The following is a 21,090-nucleotide window of genomic DNA, read 5'->3' as shown; positions in this document are numbered from 1 at the left end:
CTGCGGGCACCTGGATTTCAGACTTCCGGCCTCCAACTGTGCACGAAGGGTTTTCCGTGGTTTGAAGCCACCCCGTTTGTGGCAATTTGTTACGAAGGCCCAGGAGACTAATACAGCCACCCACCAGCACTGACAGGTAATCCCGCTGCCCGGAAAAGGCACCTCTCAGACAACGTATGGACGTGCAGTTTGAGGGACTCAGGTGGCTCATGTGCCTTCACATCTACTGTTGTGGGGAGGCAGACCCGGCTCCTCCTTCCGGCCCTGTCCCTCACAGGTGGTGGAAACGTGGGAAAACAGAGTGAATTCTCTTTTACCCCATCTATAAAACCGGGATACTATCATTCACCTTACTACATCACGATAAAGATTCTGGGTAAGGTACACGGGGCACTGGGCTAGCACGAGGGGAAGCTAGTAACATTACTAGGACTTTGTGAGAGTGACCACATGAATAATCAAGTTGTGTTGGTGGGGACTGGGGGAGATTTCTTTTTCTTTTTTCTTTTTTAAAAAATATATTTTATTAATTTTTTACAGAGAGGAAGGGAGAGGGACAGAGAGCTAGAAACATCGATGAGAGAGAAACATGGACCAGCTGCCTCCTGCACGCCCCCTACTGGGGATGTGCCCGCAACCAATGCACATGCCCCTGGCCGGAATCGAACCTGGGACCCTTCAGTCCGCAGACCGACGCTCTATCCACTGAGCCAAACCGGTTTCGGCATGGGGGTGATTTCTATAGAGAAAAGAAACCTGCTGGATTCAGTCTTCCTCTGACATGTTCTTTGGAAGTGAGAGTTAAAATGACCAATATGAAAGACGAAAGACTATGGTTTGAAGCCAAAATCAGGCGTGTAGCGTTACAGACCTTGGCTGTGTTGATCCATCGGACTCTGGGGCGGGCCCATCCCTGGGTGAGGGGGTCGCATGCCGGTGCCCTTCATGGACCCGCAGTGGATGTCTTCGACAATGCCCTTGTCGTGCATGCCATCCATGGGCTGGAACAGGGAAGCGCTGCTGTTAGATGCCGCCTTCACACAGAATGTCTCTATGTGGAGTTTTAAGTCCCCTCTCTAAGGTCCTCCAAACTGTGGCACAATCACCTATCACCATACCATAGTCATATATTTTTACACCTACATTACACATATTATTATAATATAGTACATATATTTTAGAGGTGGGGACAAAAAAAATTAAAAAGACTACATCAATAGGATCATCAAAACTGCCTGTAAGTCAAAAGTTAAGACTATACACAGTTGAATTTTTCCTGTAACGACAAAACCTGAAAGTAAAAATAAAATCCTGCTCACAAGGTATACAAATATAAGCTGTTCTTCCATACCTTCTTAAGGAAGTCCTGAAACCTGCCCTGTGTTGAAGTTAGTCCCAGGTCTGAAGGAAGACTATTTGAAATGTCTGTGAGGATCGATTTATTGGGTAATTTTTTTTGTCATCGGAGCGGAAGGGACTATGGAAAGTTTAAAAGCTGAAACCAGAAAATTCCATGGCAGTTGGGAGAAGAGAAGCAGACCGGGTAGAGCAGAGAAGGGGGTGACCACTGAAAGGGAAGGGCAGTGAAAGAGATAAAGCTGTGCCACAGAGGGGGCCAGACTGAAAAAGGTGAAAGGCACGGTGTGGGGGAATATTAAGAACGCAGGGTCTGGGGACAGGACGCGAGGCCTAGTACATAACAGACACACAACAAATAGCTACCGAGCGGACCTTAATCCAATCCAGCATTGGGCATCGGAGCATGTGTTTGGGAAAGGAAAAGCCGATTCCTCTGCAAACTGCAACAGCAATTTTCAAAAACAGCCTGAAAGGAATATTTCCAGGAGTTTATAGAAACCAAATAACTTCAAGCAAGAAAGCATGAATGTTTGCAGTTTTGGAGAAAGGAAAGTTAATTTCTGCAGAGTCAAAAGCATGCACTTGAAAAGAGGAAAAATGTACCATAAAGAGGATGTTCAGAAGAAAAATCGGAAGGGTTTGGTATAAAGAGCGTCTCTGAGTGTGTTAAGTAGTAATAATAGGGAGGAAATCAAAGCAACACAGCAGATGCATTTAGGCCACTTGTTTATTTATTTCCAGTCATGTTGCAAAGCAAAAAGCTGACGCTCAGAGGGAGAAGGGGGAGAAAGACGAGGCATACAGCTGTCCCTAAAAAAGAGTCTAAGAAAGCGAAGGCATCTGGTCAGCAGGTGTGAACTTAGGCACTAAACACGTCCTCACGCAGGGAATTATCTGAGGGGCTGGGGTTCAGGAAAACCAGATTGGCAAAAAAATGCACACCTTGCAGAATGAGAGCAAAACCAAACCAAACCAAACAAAAAAGACTTTAGATGGGGGTAGAGAATATGAGGACATGTGAACAGAAGGGGTCGGAAGAGATAATTATTAATAAAAACAATCCAGTGCAAAAATAAGTGACGCTTTTTTATACAGCTAACTTTTAAAATATATATATTTTTATTGATTTCAGAGAAGTAGGAAGAGGGAGAGAGAGATAGAAACATCCATGATGAGAGAGAATCATGGATCGGCTGCCTCCTGCAAGTCCCCCACTGGGGATCGAGCCCACGACCCAGGCATGTGCCCTTGACCGGAATTGAACCTGGGACCTTTCAGTTCACAGGCCGACGCTCTATCCACTGAGCCAAACCAGCTAGGGCCAGCTAACTTTTAAATGCTTAAATAATCATAGAGATTAGCTAAATATGTCCTTCACATTTTATCTTTCATTTTGGAGGTGAGACATCCTTAACCCATTCTGAAATTATTTAACCCACCTGGACTAAGGTTTTACAAGTGACAGATCAGATCTATAATACAGCTCCCAAATTAATTTAATATGAGCAGAAGACAATTTAATGACTTCAGTATGTCTATATGTTCAATATGTCTGCTAAAAATATGATATAAAAAAGTTTTATTTTTTCAGCTACCTGACAAGCTAAAAATGTGTTTTGTTTTTCTTTTTCTAAAAATAAAAGGAGAGAGAGAGAACTTGGGAACATTATAGGGATGTTCACAATATATTTTTAAATGCAAAGAAGAAAGTTGCAGAGTAATTAAGTAGGAATATGATTCTATTACGGTGAAAGAAAAATTATTTAAAAAAAAATCACACCTGTGTATGATTTTTACTGAGCATGGAGAAAAAGTAAGGTGTGAAAAGCTGTCAACTAAGGTAGAGCCAGGATTAACCATTTCCTTTATTTATCTCAGTATGGTTTCATTTTTCAAAACAAGCAATATAGTAACTGTTCTGATTTGAAAATCATCCAATTACAAAATTTGTAAAAAAAAAAAAAAAAAAAAGTGGGTCTTTTCTTTTGGTCTCCAATGCCTTAGCTTAAAATTGACTTACAGTCCCACACAATTAGAGGAAAGACTTGCTCTCTTTTGCAGTAATCTTTCAGTTTTAAACCAGTATCTTCCATGTTTTGTGTATTTAACATTAACAGGCATCCCACCACCCTACCCCCCTATGACGTCATCCACAGGGGATGCAAAACCTCTGCTTGTCTCATCAGGCACGGCCTTCAGGTAACATGCAGTGGCCTCATGGAGTTTCTTTGGCTTTTGCTAACTTTCAAAGCAAACTGTCTCAGAGGCTCTTGTTTACTTGCTTCAAAGGCTGCTCTCTCTTCTTTGCGTGTCCTGTGAAGGCCTAATGCCCAAACTGTACCAGTATGACCATCCCCACAGCAACAATCCAAGGCTCACAAGCAGAGGATCATTGTAACAGTCCAGAGCTGGACTGGCCCCGAGCTCTGCCAAGGCAGGCCCCTCTCCCAGGATGAAGCCCCTGAGAGAGACGGCCAGGTGCACGCGAGGGCCTCCCCAGAAACTACCTATGATCTTTAGGAAGGGACTCATTTTCCTTCTACTCTTTGGGGTCTCATTTTTAAAATAAATACCAACATTTTAAAGAAATAGTAATTCTCAATATGTTCATTTGTGGCTGATAAACGTTACTTAACACATATAGTCAGACTTATTCACTTATACACTTATTCACCAAGCCAAAATAGCTGCAACCCATACATCAGAGAATTTAACTAGCAGAACTGCATACTCTATCTTGTCTTTTTAAAAAGCCACGATCTGATCTTCCTGACTGGTGCAACATCTGTACCAATAAACGAGCCTCAGAAGGTATGTTTTTAATAATGTTCAGGGTAAGACAAAGACCTTGCTTCTCTCGTAAAAACAGCAGAAACAGGGGGGCAGGGGTTATCAGGGATATTAGCCGTCCAGGACCCAGAAGATGAGACTGAACAGGAGAACCACCGCTTACCTTGTGCATCTGATGCATGCCTTCCTGTGGGAAGTCGGTGGACCCCATCGTAGGCATAGGGTGTGAGACACTTGGAGGTCCAGGACTTGGCCCCATCATACTGTGGACGGAACCTGGGGATGGCCCAGGTCCCGGACTAGGTCCGAGAATCGGTCCAGGAGAGGGTCCGGGCCCTGGCGAAGGCCCTGGGTGGGGCATCGCACCAGGGTCTGTGGGTGTGGACATCGACTTCTCCTGTGTCTCTGCCAATCAGCACAATGAGCCTGAGTTGAAAAGAAGGGAAAAAAAGGAATGTTTTCAACATGATGTTAAGATCAGAATAAAACAGTTGTTAGTATTTGACGGTGCCATTTTTATAACAAACATCAAACAGAACTGCCCTGCCTGATCCAGATGTTTGAGTGTGATATATATCCATCTGCCCTAGTCTTTATGAAGACCACTTGTTTAAAAGAAAAAAAATACTCTAAATGATTCCCCAGAAAGACATAAATCATCCAAGATACAAAAAGTACTCACTGGAGAAACTCAAATTTAGCACATAAGCAGAATTCTGAACAAGTTTGAAATTTATTACTGAAGCCAACAGATGCTCTCCATTACTTACTGGCTGGGGCACCTAACAAGTCATTAACCTCCCAAAGCCATTAAAATATAACCCCTTAACACATATCCAACCGACATCCATTTTCATAAGTAAATGGACATTCAAAACTTCATAGAAAATCCTAGGTAGTTAAAATCCCAGATAGCGAAAAAGTACAATTCCATAAATTGAAAATGAAAGAGAATCCCCAATCATAGGAAAAGCAGAGGTTATGGGAATCAGACAAATATGGGTTCACATATCCATGTGATATAATTATTAGCTGAGAGTGAAATGCAACAATCCATGTAAAAACACAGTCCCTTGCCTGGCACAATAAGCAGCCATATATTATTATTATTATTATTGTTATTATAAAATTGGTATTCAGATTATATATATTTCAGGTGTTCAACATTATAGATGTTTGGATACACTGCATAGTGTTCACCACTGTAAATCTAGTTACCATCCATCACCATACAATTGACCCCCTTTATCCATATCACACTCCTCTCAACACCTTTCCAATCTGTTCTGTGATTTTGTTTTGTTTGTTCATGGCTTTTTTAAAAGACTCCACATATAAGTGAAATCATACGGTATTTGTCTTCTCTGTCTGACTCGTTTCACTTAGCATAATACTGCCCTCAAGATTTCCTTCCTTTTAACGGCTGAGTAATTTCCATCTTCTTTTTTTAAAAATATATTTTATTGATTTTTTTATAGAGAGGAAGGGAGAGGGATAGAGAGGTAGAAACATCGATGAGAGAGAAACATCAATCAGCCGCCTCCTGCACACTTCCTACTGGGGATGTGCCCGCAACCAAGGTACATGCCCTTGACTGGAATCGAACCTGGGACCTTTCAGTCTGCAGGCTGATGCTCTATCCACTGAGCCAAGCCGGTTAGGGCAATTTCCATCTTCTTTATCCATTCATCTATCAGTGGGCACTTAAGCTATTTCCATGTTTTAGCTATTGTAAATAATACTGCAAGGAACATAAAGATGCCTATATCTTTTCAAATTAGTGTTTTCTTCTCCTTTGACCACTCTTTTTTAGCATTATTTCCCCCACCACCTCTACAAAACCAGAGGTGATCAGAAGGATCAGTTTAAGATGTGGTCCTCCTGCCAGCCGATTGAAGACAAGGTGGACAGCTGAGAATTCGTCCCAGGCCTCTCTGTGGTCCAATATTCCCAAAGAAGTCATCCATGATGACTGGATTGGGGCCCACCACAGATGAGGTATGTCAATTCTGGGTCTATTTCAGCAAAGTAATATTCCATCACCCACGCTCTAAAACTTCTTGGCATCCCCACTGAGGAGCTCCCTCATGGGGTGGGTACAACTGCATCTTGGACATGAGCCAAAAACGAGTAAATAGTGGTTTTCCAAATTCTGATGGAGATCAGTGATCCCTGAAAGATAGCTGAATGCCACTACTGATCGTAATTATTACACAGTATGCTATCTGGGGGCACACACCTGTACACACAAAAACTTTCTGCTGTTAACCTCACAAAATACAGAATGAGACACTATAAGAGATTTACTTGCTCACTGCTTAGTGGCAGGGATAGAATTAGACCACAAAGGCCCAGTCACCTATAACAAGGCCCTCTCCACAGTGAAAGTATAGGTTTTAAAAAAAAAAAAAACCCACATTAGTTCCATTCTTAGCTACCTACTATCACCTCTCGCAGAATCTCTAGACTATGAAGGCCATGAAGACAGGTTTGACTCTTTTTCACTCCTGTATCCCTAGTACCTCTGACCAGCCTGCAGTAAGTGCTCAAAAAAAACCTGAATGAACTGAAACAACAATTTCAAGGGCAAATTATTAACAGAGTCAATTATTGTATATATAAAAATTATAGAGCAATCAGTGTCTGAGGTGTGTTCACAGGGACCAGTTTGTAAAGTATGACTGTCTAGTCATTATACTATGCACCTGAAACTAACAGAAAATAATACTGAATGTAATCTGTAATTGAAAAAAGAAATCTTAAAAGCATAGGCAATAACTCAGGGTAGAAGTCAGACATAGACAAATACCATATGATTTCACTTATACGTAGAATCTAAAAAAACAAGACAAAAACACATAAACAAAACAAAAGAGCAACAGACTCACAGACAGAACAAACTGATGGCTGCCAGAGTGGAAGGGGTGAGGAATGAGTGAAAAATGCGAAGGGGAATAAGAAGTACAAACTTCCAGTTATTAGACAAATAAGCCACGGGGATGTAGTGTACAACACAGGGAATATAGTAAAAATATTTTTAAAAGGCTAGTATGCAAATCGACCAAACAGCTGAACGACCGGTAACTATGACGCACACTGACCACCAGGGGCAGACGTTCAACGCAGGAGCTGCCCCCTGGTGGTCCATGCGCTCCCACGGGGAGGGGGAGCGGGGGGAGGAGTGCCACTCAGCCAGAAGCAGGGCTCATGGCTGGCGAGTGCAGCCGTGGTGGCGGGAGCCTCTCCCACCTGTGACAGCACTAAGGATGTCCAACTGCTGGCTTAGGCCCGCTCCCGTACATCCCCAAAGGGTTCCCGGACTGCGGGAGGTCACAGGCCGGGTGCACCGGGCCTCTAGTATCATAATAACATTGCATGATGACAGTTAATAGACTTATTGTGGTGATCACATTGCAAGGCATATAAATACCGAATCATCATGTTGCACACCAGAAACTAAAACAATTGTATATGCCAACTATACTTTAGTAAAAATTAAAAAAAAAAAAAGAATTTAGGGCATTCTGATGAGTTAGAGCTAAAACGGGAAGCGATGATAGGCTGCTTTGGAGTGAATACAAGCAGGGGATCACTCAAACTCTTTTGCTGATAGAAGACGCGACCAAAAACGTAGTTCAAGCGGTTTCTAAAACAGGGAAGCCTCGCGGGTGAATTATAGCCTTGAATTCTCTAGGGAGCCAAACGTTATTATTTATTCTTTGTGATTAACAAAGCAGTCGGAAGTAACATTTTTTGGCAGCCCACCCCTTCACACACACACACACACACACACACACACACACACACACACGTTCAGTCAGCATTTTAAATTTAGGAAGCCGACGTCAATTCGGGGGCACTACAAGTTATGTTCTTTTATGTATGTCAGCAAACTAACACATCCCTTTATTTTTTTGTGAATAAGAGGAAATTGCTTACTTCCAGTAATAATTTACCTTGAAATAGGCTTCAATAGCTACGACAATAATATACCACAAACCTGAACAATGACCATACAAGTACTTTGCCTGGTAGTCCTACTTTTCATGTTTTAATATACATTCCCTATAATACTCCCTTCTACAAATATGATCATCTTCATCTGGGAATCTCATAGAATGCTGTGATTACCTACACACAGCCCCATAACTATGCTCCTCATTTTTTGTTAAAGGAAACTACTAAAAACTTAAAAGTGAAAAACACACGAGAAGGAACATGGAAAAGTATGGACATAAAAGTGGGATAGTAATACTATGCAGTTAACTTTTTACTAAGAAGACATTCAGATGCATAAACTTAACGAATGTGTCCATTACATAGCATGACTCACACATGAGAAACTAGCTCAGAGAAATAGCACAGTCTAGTAAAATGCCCCCCCGTGCCACAGGGCTCATGATTGGCAGGAATCTAGACTATCGCGCACCTTGAAAGCGGTCCTCTCTGGCTTCCGACTGGGAGTCCAGAGACCCGAGTCTTCCCTCTCAGGGCCACTACTAACTCTAGGGCCCTGAGCAAAGTGCTCTTCCCTCAGGGCTCTAGGCCTCCGCTGGGCTTGGGACAGGAGTATCCCCAGGCTCCCTCCGTCTGTCTGTCCAACCACGGGGAGCATCTCGCGACCTCCCTGCACGTGAGGCGCTCCCGGGAGGCTCTGTGGCCGGATCTGGGCTGTCCCAGGATGGGCGCCCTGCTGCCACCACCGGTGCACCGCTCACAGATGCGGCGCAGTCCTGGCCTCCTCATTTCTGGTGGCAACTTGACAGCTCAGCTCAGGTGCCTGATGAAACCTCCCCACAGTGTAAAGCACGGGGGGTGGGTAATAAATGAGAACAGGAACCAGCCTCTGGCAGCCGGGCATGTCGTTACTAAGTGACTACGATTAAGGTTTAAAGCCCAGGATTGGCCAACTGGGCTTCTCCCTCATGGGCCCTGCAGGTATCCCTAGGAATCCATCCCCCTTCCTTTCTGCAGCAATGAAATGCTGCAGACCGGGTGGTGAGGGAGGACAGCTCAGATAACCTTGATAGGGTAGTGGTTGATCTGTCCACAAGATAACACCCAAAACTCATTTTTATTTTGTGTTGGGGGAGGGAGTGTTACATTGTCACAGAAAAGAACAACGGGTTCCACAATTACGTGGCCAATATAATGAAGAAAGTGTGTGTGTGTGTGTGTGTGTGTGTGTGTGTGGAGGGTGGGGGATGGAGCCGAGCTAAGGCACAGTGGCCTCCCCATACAAGCAATGCTAGTCCTCTAACCTCCCCGTACGCTTCTCTACCTCAGACCAGCACTCCCCGAGAGCCAGGCCGCTGCATTCTTGGCCAAGAATTTTTCAGCAGTGCACCATGTCTTTTCTCCTCCTGATGTTCCTGCCTTTACAACTGGTGAGTGTGTGTTTTTAAAAATAAAGGTTCGGAGCTTCCCACAACTCCAACCACCACAGACATCTTCCCTCAGCCCCAGTCTCCTTCCTCTCCCCTCGCTGAAAGCCACAGCGCACCCACCTGCATATTAAAAGAAGCTCAACTTCATGGGATTTTAAGGGTCACCAGTCCAACCATCACAACCATGAGCAAGCATATACCTTCCTGTCTTACTGCAATCCGCAGAAATACCAAAGACCCCCACACTTGTAGTATATATTTAAACACACCCATACGTGCTTCCTAGTAATTTTAGTGACTTACATTGAGAAGACATTTTTGTCACATCCCCATTGAAATGATGAAGGTAGGAAGGGACCACCTGGTTTGATCAAAGTCACATCTGTAACTTTCGACTCCCAGGCAATGCTGAGCCACTACACCCATCAGGCCAGGCCACCCACCCGTGTGTGGAGAGCATGCAGCAATGATAGGAGTGGGAAGCACAGGACGGAGAAACAAAGATGGAAACAACGGGAGAGAGATTTTGCAACATCAATGATGAGAGAATCACTGATTGGCTGCCTCCTGCACGCCCCCTACTGGGGATCGAGCCTGCAACCCGGACATGTGCCCTGATTGGAATTGAACTGTGACCTCCTGGTTCATAGGTGGATGCTCAACCAATGAGCCACACCAGTTGGGCATGGCTGTGATAACATATTAACTTATGAAGGGGCAGAGAAGTAAAGAGAAGCCCTAGAGAGAATATGAGGTGGAGACAATGTCATGAACTAAAGAGGTCAGTGACATTTAATCAAACATCCTGGGGGCCCAATTTGACTCATCAATGTCCACTGTACTGACTCTCCATGGGCACAAGGCATGTGCAAAATGACCAGAGGGCTTCCTTACCCCAAGCGCTGCAAGTCTGATAGGGAAAGAGCACAAATCCATAAACAGCGGGGAGAGAGGGAGGAGGAGAAATGGAACCTCCTGCAAGACAAGAAGGGGCATAGCTCAAGTGTCCAACACAGCCCAGGGCCGGAGAGATGACGTGCAGCTTGGAAAGGGAGTTAGGGAAGGCTGCACGGAGAAGGTGGCATGTCAGCTAGGCCTTGACATAAAAAGAAACATACAAACGCTTCCTAGAAATTCTGTTTTCTAGTCGCAGAGAGAGCTTGAGGAAATGCCACCATCATGACTCGGCAACACATCCTCCAGAACCCTTTCCACCGAAGGTCATAAGAAAGACGGGAAATCTTAGCTCTCCAGCAGATGTTTATCACTGCAGGATCTACAGAAAGACTGGGGTGCAGGCTAAAGGTGGAAACTAGGCCCAGTTCACATCCCTAAGAATAATTCAGTCTTTTAAAGTTTCCTGGCTGTTCTGTAGGACAGTAAGGCTCAGGAGATAGTAAAGATAAGTTAAAAAAAAAGAAGAGTTATTTTGCTGACTCAGAGTGTCTCTCCCGACCTGAAGGGCCTCTTGCTTCTATGTAGCTTTCTCTGGAAATGAACTGATAATTCCCCACAAGAAGTAGCCACAGCTCTAGAACTGGGAGGCTGCGCCGCTAAGCTTAATGGGGGAGCGGAGCTGGGTCAGGAGAGCAGCAATGAAGATAAAGAAAAATCTACCAGAAGTTTCTCTTTTAGAGGCCCAGGCTGTTGGGCTAGGGCAGTGGTCGGCAAACTCATTAGTCAACAGAGCCAAATATCAACAATACAACGATTAAAATTTCTTTTGAGAGCCAAATTTTCAAACTTAAACTATATAGGTAGGTACATTGTTATTAACTTAATTAGGGTACTCCTAAGCTGGCCTTTGCTAAAAACTCAAGGGGCCAAAGAGCCGCATGTGGCTCGCGAGCCGCGGTTTGCCGACCAAAGCCCTGTGCTTCTTGGTCTCAGTCGTGCAACTTTAAACAGCGCACAGCGTGGTCTGTGCCACGGATAAAAACCGCGCTGGGCTGCAAGTTGACATTACACACTGCTGGACCCAAACTGTAGCAAAGCACGGAACACGTTTTCCTTGTGGTTACTCCTGTCAGTGTCCCATGCAAAGTGGAATACGTTTCAAAGGAGTGGTTGGGTTGGAAGTTTGTTGGGCTTCTGTGAACGCGTCATCGTTGAGTCACGGAAACACGTTAAGAGGAGAGCTGCTACCTTCCCTTTAAATAAACTGCCTTGGGACCACCCTTCCGAGTGAGACCTGGCAGAGGCGCGGAGGCAGCTCTGTGCCAGACGGAGGATGGCAAACTCTGCAGTGGCCACCGAGTGTCCCACGCTTCCCAGGCACAGCCTCACAGGGACCTGGCTCTTAGCACCATCACCCAGGAGACACCTTCTACCTGTGCTGCAACTCGATGACCTCCTCGTGAGGACAGCCAATGGAAAAAATCTTGTAAAAAGGGTGTTCACCAGAAATCCCAAAGTACTAGAAAACCCCTCAACCAAAGAGCAGCTCTGCAGAGCACCCCTCCAAGCTGGGAATCACTTCCAGGGGTGGTTATAAACGTCACCATGGGTAACTGCTGTGTCTAAAAGTCATTTGAACCCAAACTGCTAGGCAATGAGTCAAAACCGAACCAAACCAAACAAGCCAATGACGGCTAGTTTGAAAGCGCGACACCTGCAGTGTACTGTGCTGTGTGTGTGTGTGTGTGTGTGTGTGTGTGTGTGTTTCCATGTGACGGTCCTTCCTACGTCCCGTTAGTCCCCTTGCAAGGCAAGCTCATTTGGGATGCTGATAAGCATCAGTGACAGTCACCTTCTTCTCTGTCTGCTGAGATAATGTTTATACATTAAACACGTATAAGAGTCTGAAATACATACTTTAAAACTCTTCTGGTGGACATGGCACACTGTGGCACCAAAACTCCAATATCACATTCTGTTATGCGACAGGCGAGCTTTGATACGCCACGACGTTTGTAGTAGGGACAAAATTTCAAGAAGGAATCCTTCTTGAAATTAAAATGAATAATGGTCACTTATCACATTTGTATGCCATTAAGAAAATCACCGTGTAGTTCATTTGACCTCTTTGAGGTTCAAGTTCTTCATCTGCAAATAAGCATAATAATAGCGGCTACAGCCTCACCTTTGATACGAATCAAATGAAATATTACACATGATGACACCTGCTGAGCTATCATGTGAAAATGCACATTATCCCAAGGATCCTTCTAAAGGCCTCAATTCCCATCCTGGCCTTGAATCGACAATCTGTCCGGTTCATCTAAAATATTTTTTGTTCATGAATAGCCTTGCTCAAAACTTCTGAGGGACAAGCCTCCAATAGGCATTGGGTAAAATATTCACACATGAGCCTGGGAGTCAGGTCTTTCTACCATCTCCAACTTTATCCTTTGAAAATTCTCCCCACCTGGACCCTCTTGTCCTGGGCAACCAGGTCAAAAGTGGTACACTGGTCTTCTCACAGAATCTTTAGGCTCAGTCCCTGTGCTCTCAGGACTTTCTTGTGATCTCAGGTGATCACAGTCCGTCACCCCCACCTCTGCCCACCTGCAGCAGCAACCCTATGCCATCGAGAAGACCTTATCAATCCCATGGGCCCGAGAGCGCTCACCCTGATCTCTCCCCGTATCACATTGCCCGTGCAGTTTACTATTTGCTATTCATGTTTACACGTTCCGGTACATTCTTTAAAACACATAAGTTCTCAACTGTAGGTCATTTATTTTTTACAGAATTATGAATTTTGCTTACTAACATTTTAGGAAGGACATGTAGGAATACAGCACAACAGCAAGCTACAAGAATGTTGCAAATATTTTCAAAGCCATTGAGTGCCTTGTTCGAAAGCACAGTGGGGATGTGGGAGTGGGCTATTACCCTCATGGACATTCCATTTCCAAGTTTGATGACTTACAAAAACCACCATATCCTGACGCTTTTTGGTCAGAGAATTCTGAATTCCGTTTAAAAAAAGAAGCCCTAGTTAGGTAGCTCAGTTGGTTAGTTCATTGTCCTGATAGGCCAAGGATGTGGGTTCCATCCCTGGTCAGGGCACATACAAGAAGCAACCAATGAATGCGTAAGTAAGTGAAACAACAAATCAATGTCTGTCTGTCTGTCTCTCTCTCTCTCCTTCCCTTCCTCTCTCATCAGTAAATAAAACCATTTATTTTAAAAAAGGAGAGGGGTGGGCTATAATTATATTTAATGGTTTTTAACTTTTAAATTTATTTCAACTTCTGTGCATTCCATTAATCAATTTACAAAGAGGCCAGCCCAAATTTAAATTAGTTCAGTTTCTGGAAAGTTTCTAAAACATTAGTACTTGACTAGAGATAGATGATATATTGTTATAAGACTAAGGCTTAAGTTGATGCTTATATACCTAAAACTACAATAGGATATTGTTACAGTTTAAATGATTTTAAAACATAGAGGCATATAGCCTGTTTATAACTGTCTAAATGTTCTGAAAGTCTTATATCTATAACAAAACATCATAATTCATGGTAGGCTTTAGTTATATAATAATGTATTCTAAAGCCAGAAGTTTGGAAGGGGACTACTTATGTCAACATTTCAAAAACCCTGTTTTCTATATCTAAAACATCATTCCAAGTGAGTGAATTAATGAGTAATGAACTCATAATTAAAATTAAATATTGTTTATATGCAACATTCAAAAGACCCAACTATTTAGCTCCTGACTTTTGTCAGCTCTATTATGTTTTGCTAAATTATAATTATTCAAGTACCTTTGACTGTATCTTCAAGACTGGTATTACTTAAAGGCTCTAATATATCCTGAATACTTAATACCTACAAGGAAAAGTGCTACATTAATGAGAGAAAAAATAAAGTCATAATAAATAGTAATAACGTTGTAAAGTTTTCCAAACCCATATTGCAAGATCCCATTTAACTTGGAATAGATATCTTAGGAAGATAAATATGTTACCTTTCACAATGGCTCTGACAGAACTAAGTTTTAGACTCCTGTGTTTCCTATAAATATAGTCACAATTTCTTTTGTAGAAAACACAGACCTTTTTAAAAGACTCTACCAAATAACTTACCACCATATTTCTGTATTTTCTATTCCCAACTACTAATGAAATGATCCATGAGTTTACTAACTGGCTAGAGATGAAATTTCCATAATACAAACTCTTGCAAAGACGACAGAAAATTCGGTATCCTCAATTGGTCAAAAACAATCTACAGAACACACTTAAGGAATAGAAGTAAATTAGAAGATAATTCTTTTACATTAAAAAAAAAAGTGACAAGAAAAAATTCAGAAGTAGGTTCCAAATATGGCTTTTACATTATAGAAATTTTCTCATTTCTTCATCAGAAGTACTGGAGAAATGTGACTCATTTACTGAGAGCTTTCTAAGTCCACTCATGGTAAGCAACTGTCTATGACTTTCCTTAAAATGATCTCGACCGGAAACAGTGAGAATCAAAACTTCTGGTGGTTAAATCAGGCCCTACCAACACACCTTCAATAAGCTAGTGCCGGCAAACACCCCTTAGCCTTATGTCTGTGGTAATTCAGTTGTTCTCATGGCAGCACGTCAAGATGTCATAAGTAGCGATTTATTATTTCTCTGGAGTATCAAAAAGCTGCTGACCTAAGAGAGTTTGACAAACAAAGGCCTTGTTTACAAAGGAAGACTTCTAAAGGGAAAAAGGGGCAGGCACCACTTTTATAATTTATGAAAGTTTTCTCTTTTATGCTCTTGCTTGAATACATAATAAGCCTTTAAAAATGAAATGTCAAAATATTACAGCAATATAAGAGGCATCCCAATTATCTCCTGGAGAAGAATGGGATGTGCTTTCAGACTGGCCAGTAAAATGACTTACTTTAAACTTAATTAAAGGGAGAAAGTTTTAAATAATTATTTGCCGAAGTCTTACCTTCTAGTTATACTGTCAGAAATATTTTAAACAGGATTCAAGTATTAACAATATAATACAAGCTGAGGTACTTTTGTGTGTGTGTGTCAAATTCCAAGCCTCCTGTGTTGGTCAAAGCACTTTTCAAGAAACTTGACGAGAAATGCTCAAAAAGCCACTTTAAAATGGAACAAAAGAAAAGATCTAAGGCGGCTTTGAACACACACTTGCAGGGAATATTTTCTGTGAAACACCACAGTGCAGCTAGCCCAGAAGCTGGCATGTAACTGATGTAACTCAGCAGAGAAAGGCTGCATTGAAGGAAGCACTCGCTCACCTCTGCCAATTCTTCAAGGGTCCTGGTAATGCAAACTCCTAATTTATTCTACAATATTCTTCACCAACACAACGTCTCTCTTTAATGCCTTCCAACAAGAGAGAGGGGCCTCAGTCTAGAAGGTGTGTTTTTTCTTTAGCCCATGCCAATAAATATTATTTGCACCTAATAAGTATCTCCAAATCCCTTCTTTCCAGCAGCTAACATTTGAGTTGTCAGCAAGCTTTAAAAAAGAAAAGGAAAAAAAATCCAGAATAAAAAGGGCTATTAGATTCCTAAAAGTGTGTCTCAATTTGCATAACAATGCACCACCCTGAATTCAAACCTGACACACCTCTTAACACTTTGCCACTGTGCTAAGCAGTAGGCTGGAAGCCTACCAAGTCCAAGTGTGGGCAAACAAGCCTTGGGTAGTGGTCCCCCAAATAAATGGTGGAAAATATTACCCAAAACATCTGAATGTGTCTCTGTAAGAAAACACACACACATACAACACTGGGCATGGTTTTTATTTTAGTACAACGCTCAGTGGTTTCTGAGTTGTACTGGTTGGGCAGGAATTTTCTCCACATGCAAGCAACAGTCTTTCTGCTCATACAAGCATTCTGTTCCTACAGGCATGGCATAACCAGATGTAAATAAGTAAGTCCTTTGAAATGGAAGTTTAAAATTTAACCCTGCTATTGGTAACACACAGACGTGAAAAGTAACCACTCAATACAGTAGACAAACGTGTATCCTTAATGTCTTCCTTGTGCTCTACCAGTACACATACTTGGGGCTACAGCCTGCACCTAATGACAACGGTGACACGAACCAGGGTCGCTTTGATTTTCCAAAAGCACCGACCTCCATCAGGTCAGGCAGGGAGGAACACAGGCGACAACCTCGCAAAACTCTCCCAAAAGTTACATAAACAAAGGAGGGGAGAAGCCCAAATGGGTTCTGCACCCCTGTGCTACTAAAATTACATAACAACCGGTGCAGAAGCGAAAGAAGGAATGGATTCTGCACAGCACCCCCCCACTTCCCTCGACCCCCGAGCCTGTCTCCTTCTTTTTAAAAATCCAAACGCCTGGCGAGATCAAGCGGACAACTCTGAATATTTATTTTACTGCTGGAGTAAAAATCCTGCCAGAGTTGGGAGGCACGTTTAGGCCCGAAGTTTGAATGTGCAACACACAGGGAGCAGCGACTCCACTCTCGGGACCCGCAGGAGAAAGAACTGACAAGCGACAGCAGCCAGGAAGGCCTTCTCCTTCCCCCTCGCGATGCCTCCCGCTGGAAAGTTTCCACGCCATCGATCGAAGGGCAAGAAGCCCATTCGCCCCCCGCCCGCCTGACTTTGCAGGAACCGCGAGCCGGGAACCCGGAGGGAGCGGGCGGGGAAAGTACTGGAAAGATCCGCACCCAGCGGGTGGCGGCGACGCAGGCTCCTTACCTGGGGTGCGCGGAACAACAAGAGGCGCTGGGCTCGCCGAGCCTGCGGCGGCGGCGCGGTCGGCGGCCGGGAGCCGGGGTCCGCCCGAGCCCTAGGCCCGCGCCGGAGCCCGCGGCCCAGCCCCGGCCGCCGCTTCCTTGCTCGCGCGCGTCATGTCACGGCGATCAAACATGTCCGTGTGCGCTTCGCTGCTGTGACTTCCTGATTCTCTGCCGCTCGCGCGCGCACACTCACACTCACTCACAGCCACACGCACCCGCCGCCCCGACCTGCCCCCGCCACCGACCTCGCCTGCCGTCCCCGGCCTCCGGGGGAGGGCGCGAGCAGGGGCATCTGCCCGCGCCGCCGCTCCCGACGCACTGGCCCCGGCGCGCACCACACGCTCACACTCACGCGCAAACACACTCGCGTCGGCCCCGAGGGTTCGGAGACGCGAGCCACGGGAGCTCGCCACCCCCCTCCACCCCCACCCCACCCTACTTAGCTGCCCTGACAAACTTTTTTTCCCTGCCTGATCCGCGTCCAACTTCCCTCCACCCCCACCCCCCAGCAGTCCGGCCAGCCCCGCGCTCACCAAAATATCAGCCGCAAACTGCAACCCGGATAAAAATACTAATGCAACCCAGGCGGCGGGGGCGAGCGCGCAGCGCTGGCAGGAGGCGATTTCCCCGCGTGTACCGGAAACCGGCCCGAGTGCCCACAGCAGGGCGCGGGTGTCTCCCGGAGCCCGCACTACTGCGCCCGGCCCGCGCGGTGCAACTGAGCCCAGACTGCAAGGCCCGGTGCGGGGCGCCCGAAGCGCTGGACTCGGAGTGCGCCCCGCAGCCGGAGGGTGGCTAGGGGCTGGCGCGCCGGACCGGTTATTTGGGGAAGTGCATCGCGACACCTTTGCAGAAGGCATGGCCATGTTTTGCAACGCAAACGGGAGGAGGGAAGCAGAAGGGGTTAACCAGGTTGGGATGGGTATAGAGCCACTGAAAAGCAGAGACCCAGAAAGATGGGTGCGTGTTATCGTTGGGATTAAAGCTCCCACTGGGTCTCCCCGCCTCCCGTCCTCATCACCCCCCCGCCCCCCCCCCCTGCTTTTCTCCCCGCTGAAGCCCTTCCCCTTCTCCAGCGAAGGCCACCATCGCTGCCCGGGTGTGCGCGGGTCCTGCTTGTGACAGTAAGGCAGAGGAGGATTATCCGGATCATGGCCTCCCGGCCACAAGCCACAGTGTCTCTCCCTGGCCCCAGAGCGCCCCTAGCACCCGGACAGTGGCGGGCGACCTACGCCCGAGATTCCCGCGGCTCAAGCTGCAGGAAGACTCAAAGCAAAAGAAGACAAGCCCGGGGAGGGAGAGAGCGGGGTAAGTGAGCCCCGCGGGCACCTCTGACCTCCTTCGCTGCCTCCTCCCTCCTTCCCAGCTGTGCGGCCCGGGCCAGACACCCCGAACTTCCACGCCCGAGCCCGCGCAGTCGCCAGGTATCAGGAGCAGAAACGCCCGCAGAGCCTCGGGCACAGCGCCCTGGCAACCCCTTTCCCTAAAGGCCTGACTGGTCAGCATTCCCACCCCCGCCCGAGGCCCGAGGAAACGCGCAAAGTGGAGGTGACACCTCCGACCCGGCACGCACCGGCCCCGCGGCGGCGGCAGCCGCCTCCTCGGCGCGCCAGCCCGGGCTCCTCCGGCCGCTCGCTCGGGTCCCTGCAGCCTTTCAAACTCGTCTCCGGGAAGCGGGTGGCAGCCGCTGCGGTTGGCGCCTCGCCGCCAGTCCAGGCTCCGTGCCTGCCTCTCCCGCGGCACTTCCAACTCTTCCGGGGAGGACTGCTCGGCGCGAACGGTCTCTTTTCCATTCTCCTCCCCAATCTGCCAGCCCCCTCCCGCGGACCCCCGCCCCCCCCGGCTTTTAAGGGAACGGGGAAGGGGTGTTGCCACCTTGCCAAGTGTGTGCATTGCACCTTGACTTGGCAGCGCATCGCTGCCTGCCTACTCAGGGTCAAGGCTGTGGCTTGTTGGGATTCCCCCTCCCTGAAGTAGTAATTATCACTGTTATGATTAGAACAGCAAGGTTCGGTTGAAACTTTCCCGTTTCTTCCACCGTCGCCCGGGTTCTGTCGTTAGAGCATTCCACCTGAGGCCCGCGGGGAGGAGGCGGGCTTTTTTTTGTTGTTGTTGTGGCGGTTGGCCCGCCTGTTTGTTTTGATCTCCTCGCATGCACAATAAATGATAATTAGGATAATAATGAATAATCCCCGGCGCCGGCGGCGCGGGGCCGGAGGGGTCGGTGAGGCGGCGGCAGCGGAGGCCGCGGGGAGGGGAGAGGAGAAAGGAGTTGTAAGTGATATTTACCTTGCTGGCGAGGAGCGTGCTGGCTGGAGCTCTTCCCTCTCTGAGTCACCCAGAGTACAGAGACGGAGGCAGAGAGGACTAGATTATGAATATGACTTCATTGATGACAGCCATCCCCTCCTCTTCCTAAACTCGGGCTCCGCCCCGAGTCCCACCCTCGCCGCCTCCTTGGGCGCCGGAAGACGCGCCGCAGTTGGCCCCGCGCGCCGCTCCTCCCTGCCCGCCCCGGCGCGGGTTGGCGGGGAGCGCCTGTCACTCCACCCGGCTCAGCGACTCCGGGAGCTCGGGGGGAGGGGGGGGGGCGGTGTGCAAGAATGTGGCCGGAGACAGCTCTACTGTGTGCGTGGATCCGTGTGTGTCTGCGGGGCGCCGCTCTCCGCCGGGTGGGTGCCTGGAGCGGAGGAGCAGCGCAGGACGCAGGAAGCCCCGAGCCTCGGCGGAGCTGGGCGCCCGCTCGCTCTCCCCCTCCGGGCAGTCCCCTTCCCGGGGCGCTGCCGGGCACCCCGCGGGGCTGGGGGAGCGGCGGACGGCTGCCGTAGTAATAGCGTGTAGTAGTTTGAGGTTCGGTGGAGAAGGTGCTGGAATTGAACGGTGCCTCCGCCGGCCAGAGCGAGCCTGCAGAGGGAAAGGGAGGGGACCGGGGAAGGGCTCCGAGTGGCACCAAAGCTGTTCGTGGTGCGGTGCTGACCGTGAAAAAAACAGCAAAAAAGCAGGCATTGTCTTGCGGGCTGAAACTTTTCATCGCTCCCTCTCCCGCCAATCCCCCCGCCCCCCCCCCCCCCCAAGGCTGTAATTATAAATCTGCCCCCTTTCTCTTCCGTAAAAAGGGAGGCAGGCACAAAGAACATTCCTGCCAAATGTGCCTCTTTTCTAAAGGGCTTCGAGCTTCCTAAGGACTGCAAGCTTCCAAATGCCAATGGGGGAAAAACGCCTTAAAAATAAAGAAACCCGCCCCAACCCTTCTGTTTACTTTGTGGACCAGACACCGCACTTGGACGTTCCCCCACCTGTCATCTCCGGTAAAATAGATACAAACATTGGGAAAAACAACCCCTTGGGGGCGGGGCGGGCGGGTTGGGAGGAGTTGAAGCGTGGAATCTGCTTTTGATTTAAGGAGGGGAATGAATCTCTTTTTCTCTACAGACCGGAGGATCTTCTCTCCCACCCCACGTTTAAGACCAATTAAAGCTACAAACAGTAAACTGCTGGCACTTTGCGGTTTTGAGACCTCTTGATCCAGTTTTACTAGCAATGCAGTACTTTGGCGGGAGGAATAGGTCAGTGTTTGCTGAGACAATTTTTATTTTTAGTTTTATGAAGTGTGAAAGAATGTTGGGTTTTAAATCACGGGCCTATTATTTTAGACTCAGATTGATGTAGGTGCTTGACTCTTAAAATTAAAACTGCTCCTATACAATAGTGTTATGAAAGTATGATTTATCCTTTATTTTGTAATGGAATGGCTTAAATTAGTCATCCAAAGTGCACTGTGACTACTTGGTTGAGGATTTTTCTCCCTGGAGTAAAATCCTATTTTAAGACCGCTTCACTGTTGCAAATTGACTCTTCTTGAGCAATCTG

At 46.7% G+C, this 21,090-nt stretch overlaps 1 protein-coding gene across 6 annotated transcripts in view; it reads right to left on the bottom strand.

Annotated features, from left to right (window-relative positions):
• SMARCA2 (SWI/SNF related BAF chromatin remodeling complex subunit ATPase 2) overlaps positions 1–19,662 on the bottom strand; it is a 167,805-nt gene extending 148,143 nt beyond the window's left edge. For 2 of the 6 annotated variants that reach the window (XM_079791124.1, XM_079791129.1), the window contains exons 1-3: positions 19,510–19,662; positions 4,313–4,575; positions 872–1,001 (exon numbers count right to left, since the gene is read on the bottom strand). In XM_079791124.1, the coding sequence (XP_079647250.1) occupies positions 872–1,001; positions 4,313–4,537 (355 nt within the window). In that variant the 5' untranslated portion in view covers positions 4,538–4,575; positions 19,510–19,662. Of the gene's footprint in view, positions 1–871; positions 1,002–4,312; positions 4,576–17,179; positions 17,446–17,465; positions 17,535–17,753; positions 18,025–18,793; positions 19,039–19,509 lie in introns of those variants that run through there. The other 4 variants (XM_079791127.1, XM_079791126.1, XM_079791128.1 and 1 more) reach the window with 4 other exon arrangements.
• Positions 19,663–21,090: the final 1,428 nt, after the last annotated feature.

The sequence above is a fragment of the Cnephaeus nilssonii genome (genome assembly GCF_951640355.1).
Source record: "Cnephaeus nilssonii genome assembly, chromosome: 14".
Lineage (NCBI taxonomy): Eukaryota > Metazoa > Chordata > Mammalia > Chiroptera > Vespertilionidae > Cnephaeus > Cnephaeus nilssonii.
Note: the sequence above shows the minus strand (reverse complement) of the source record. Positions and strands in the feature narration are given on the sequence as shown.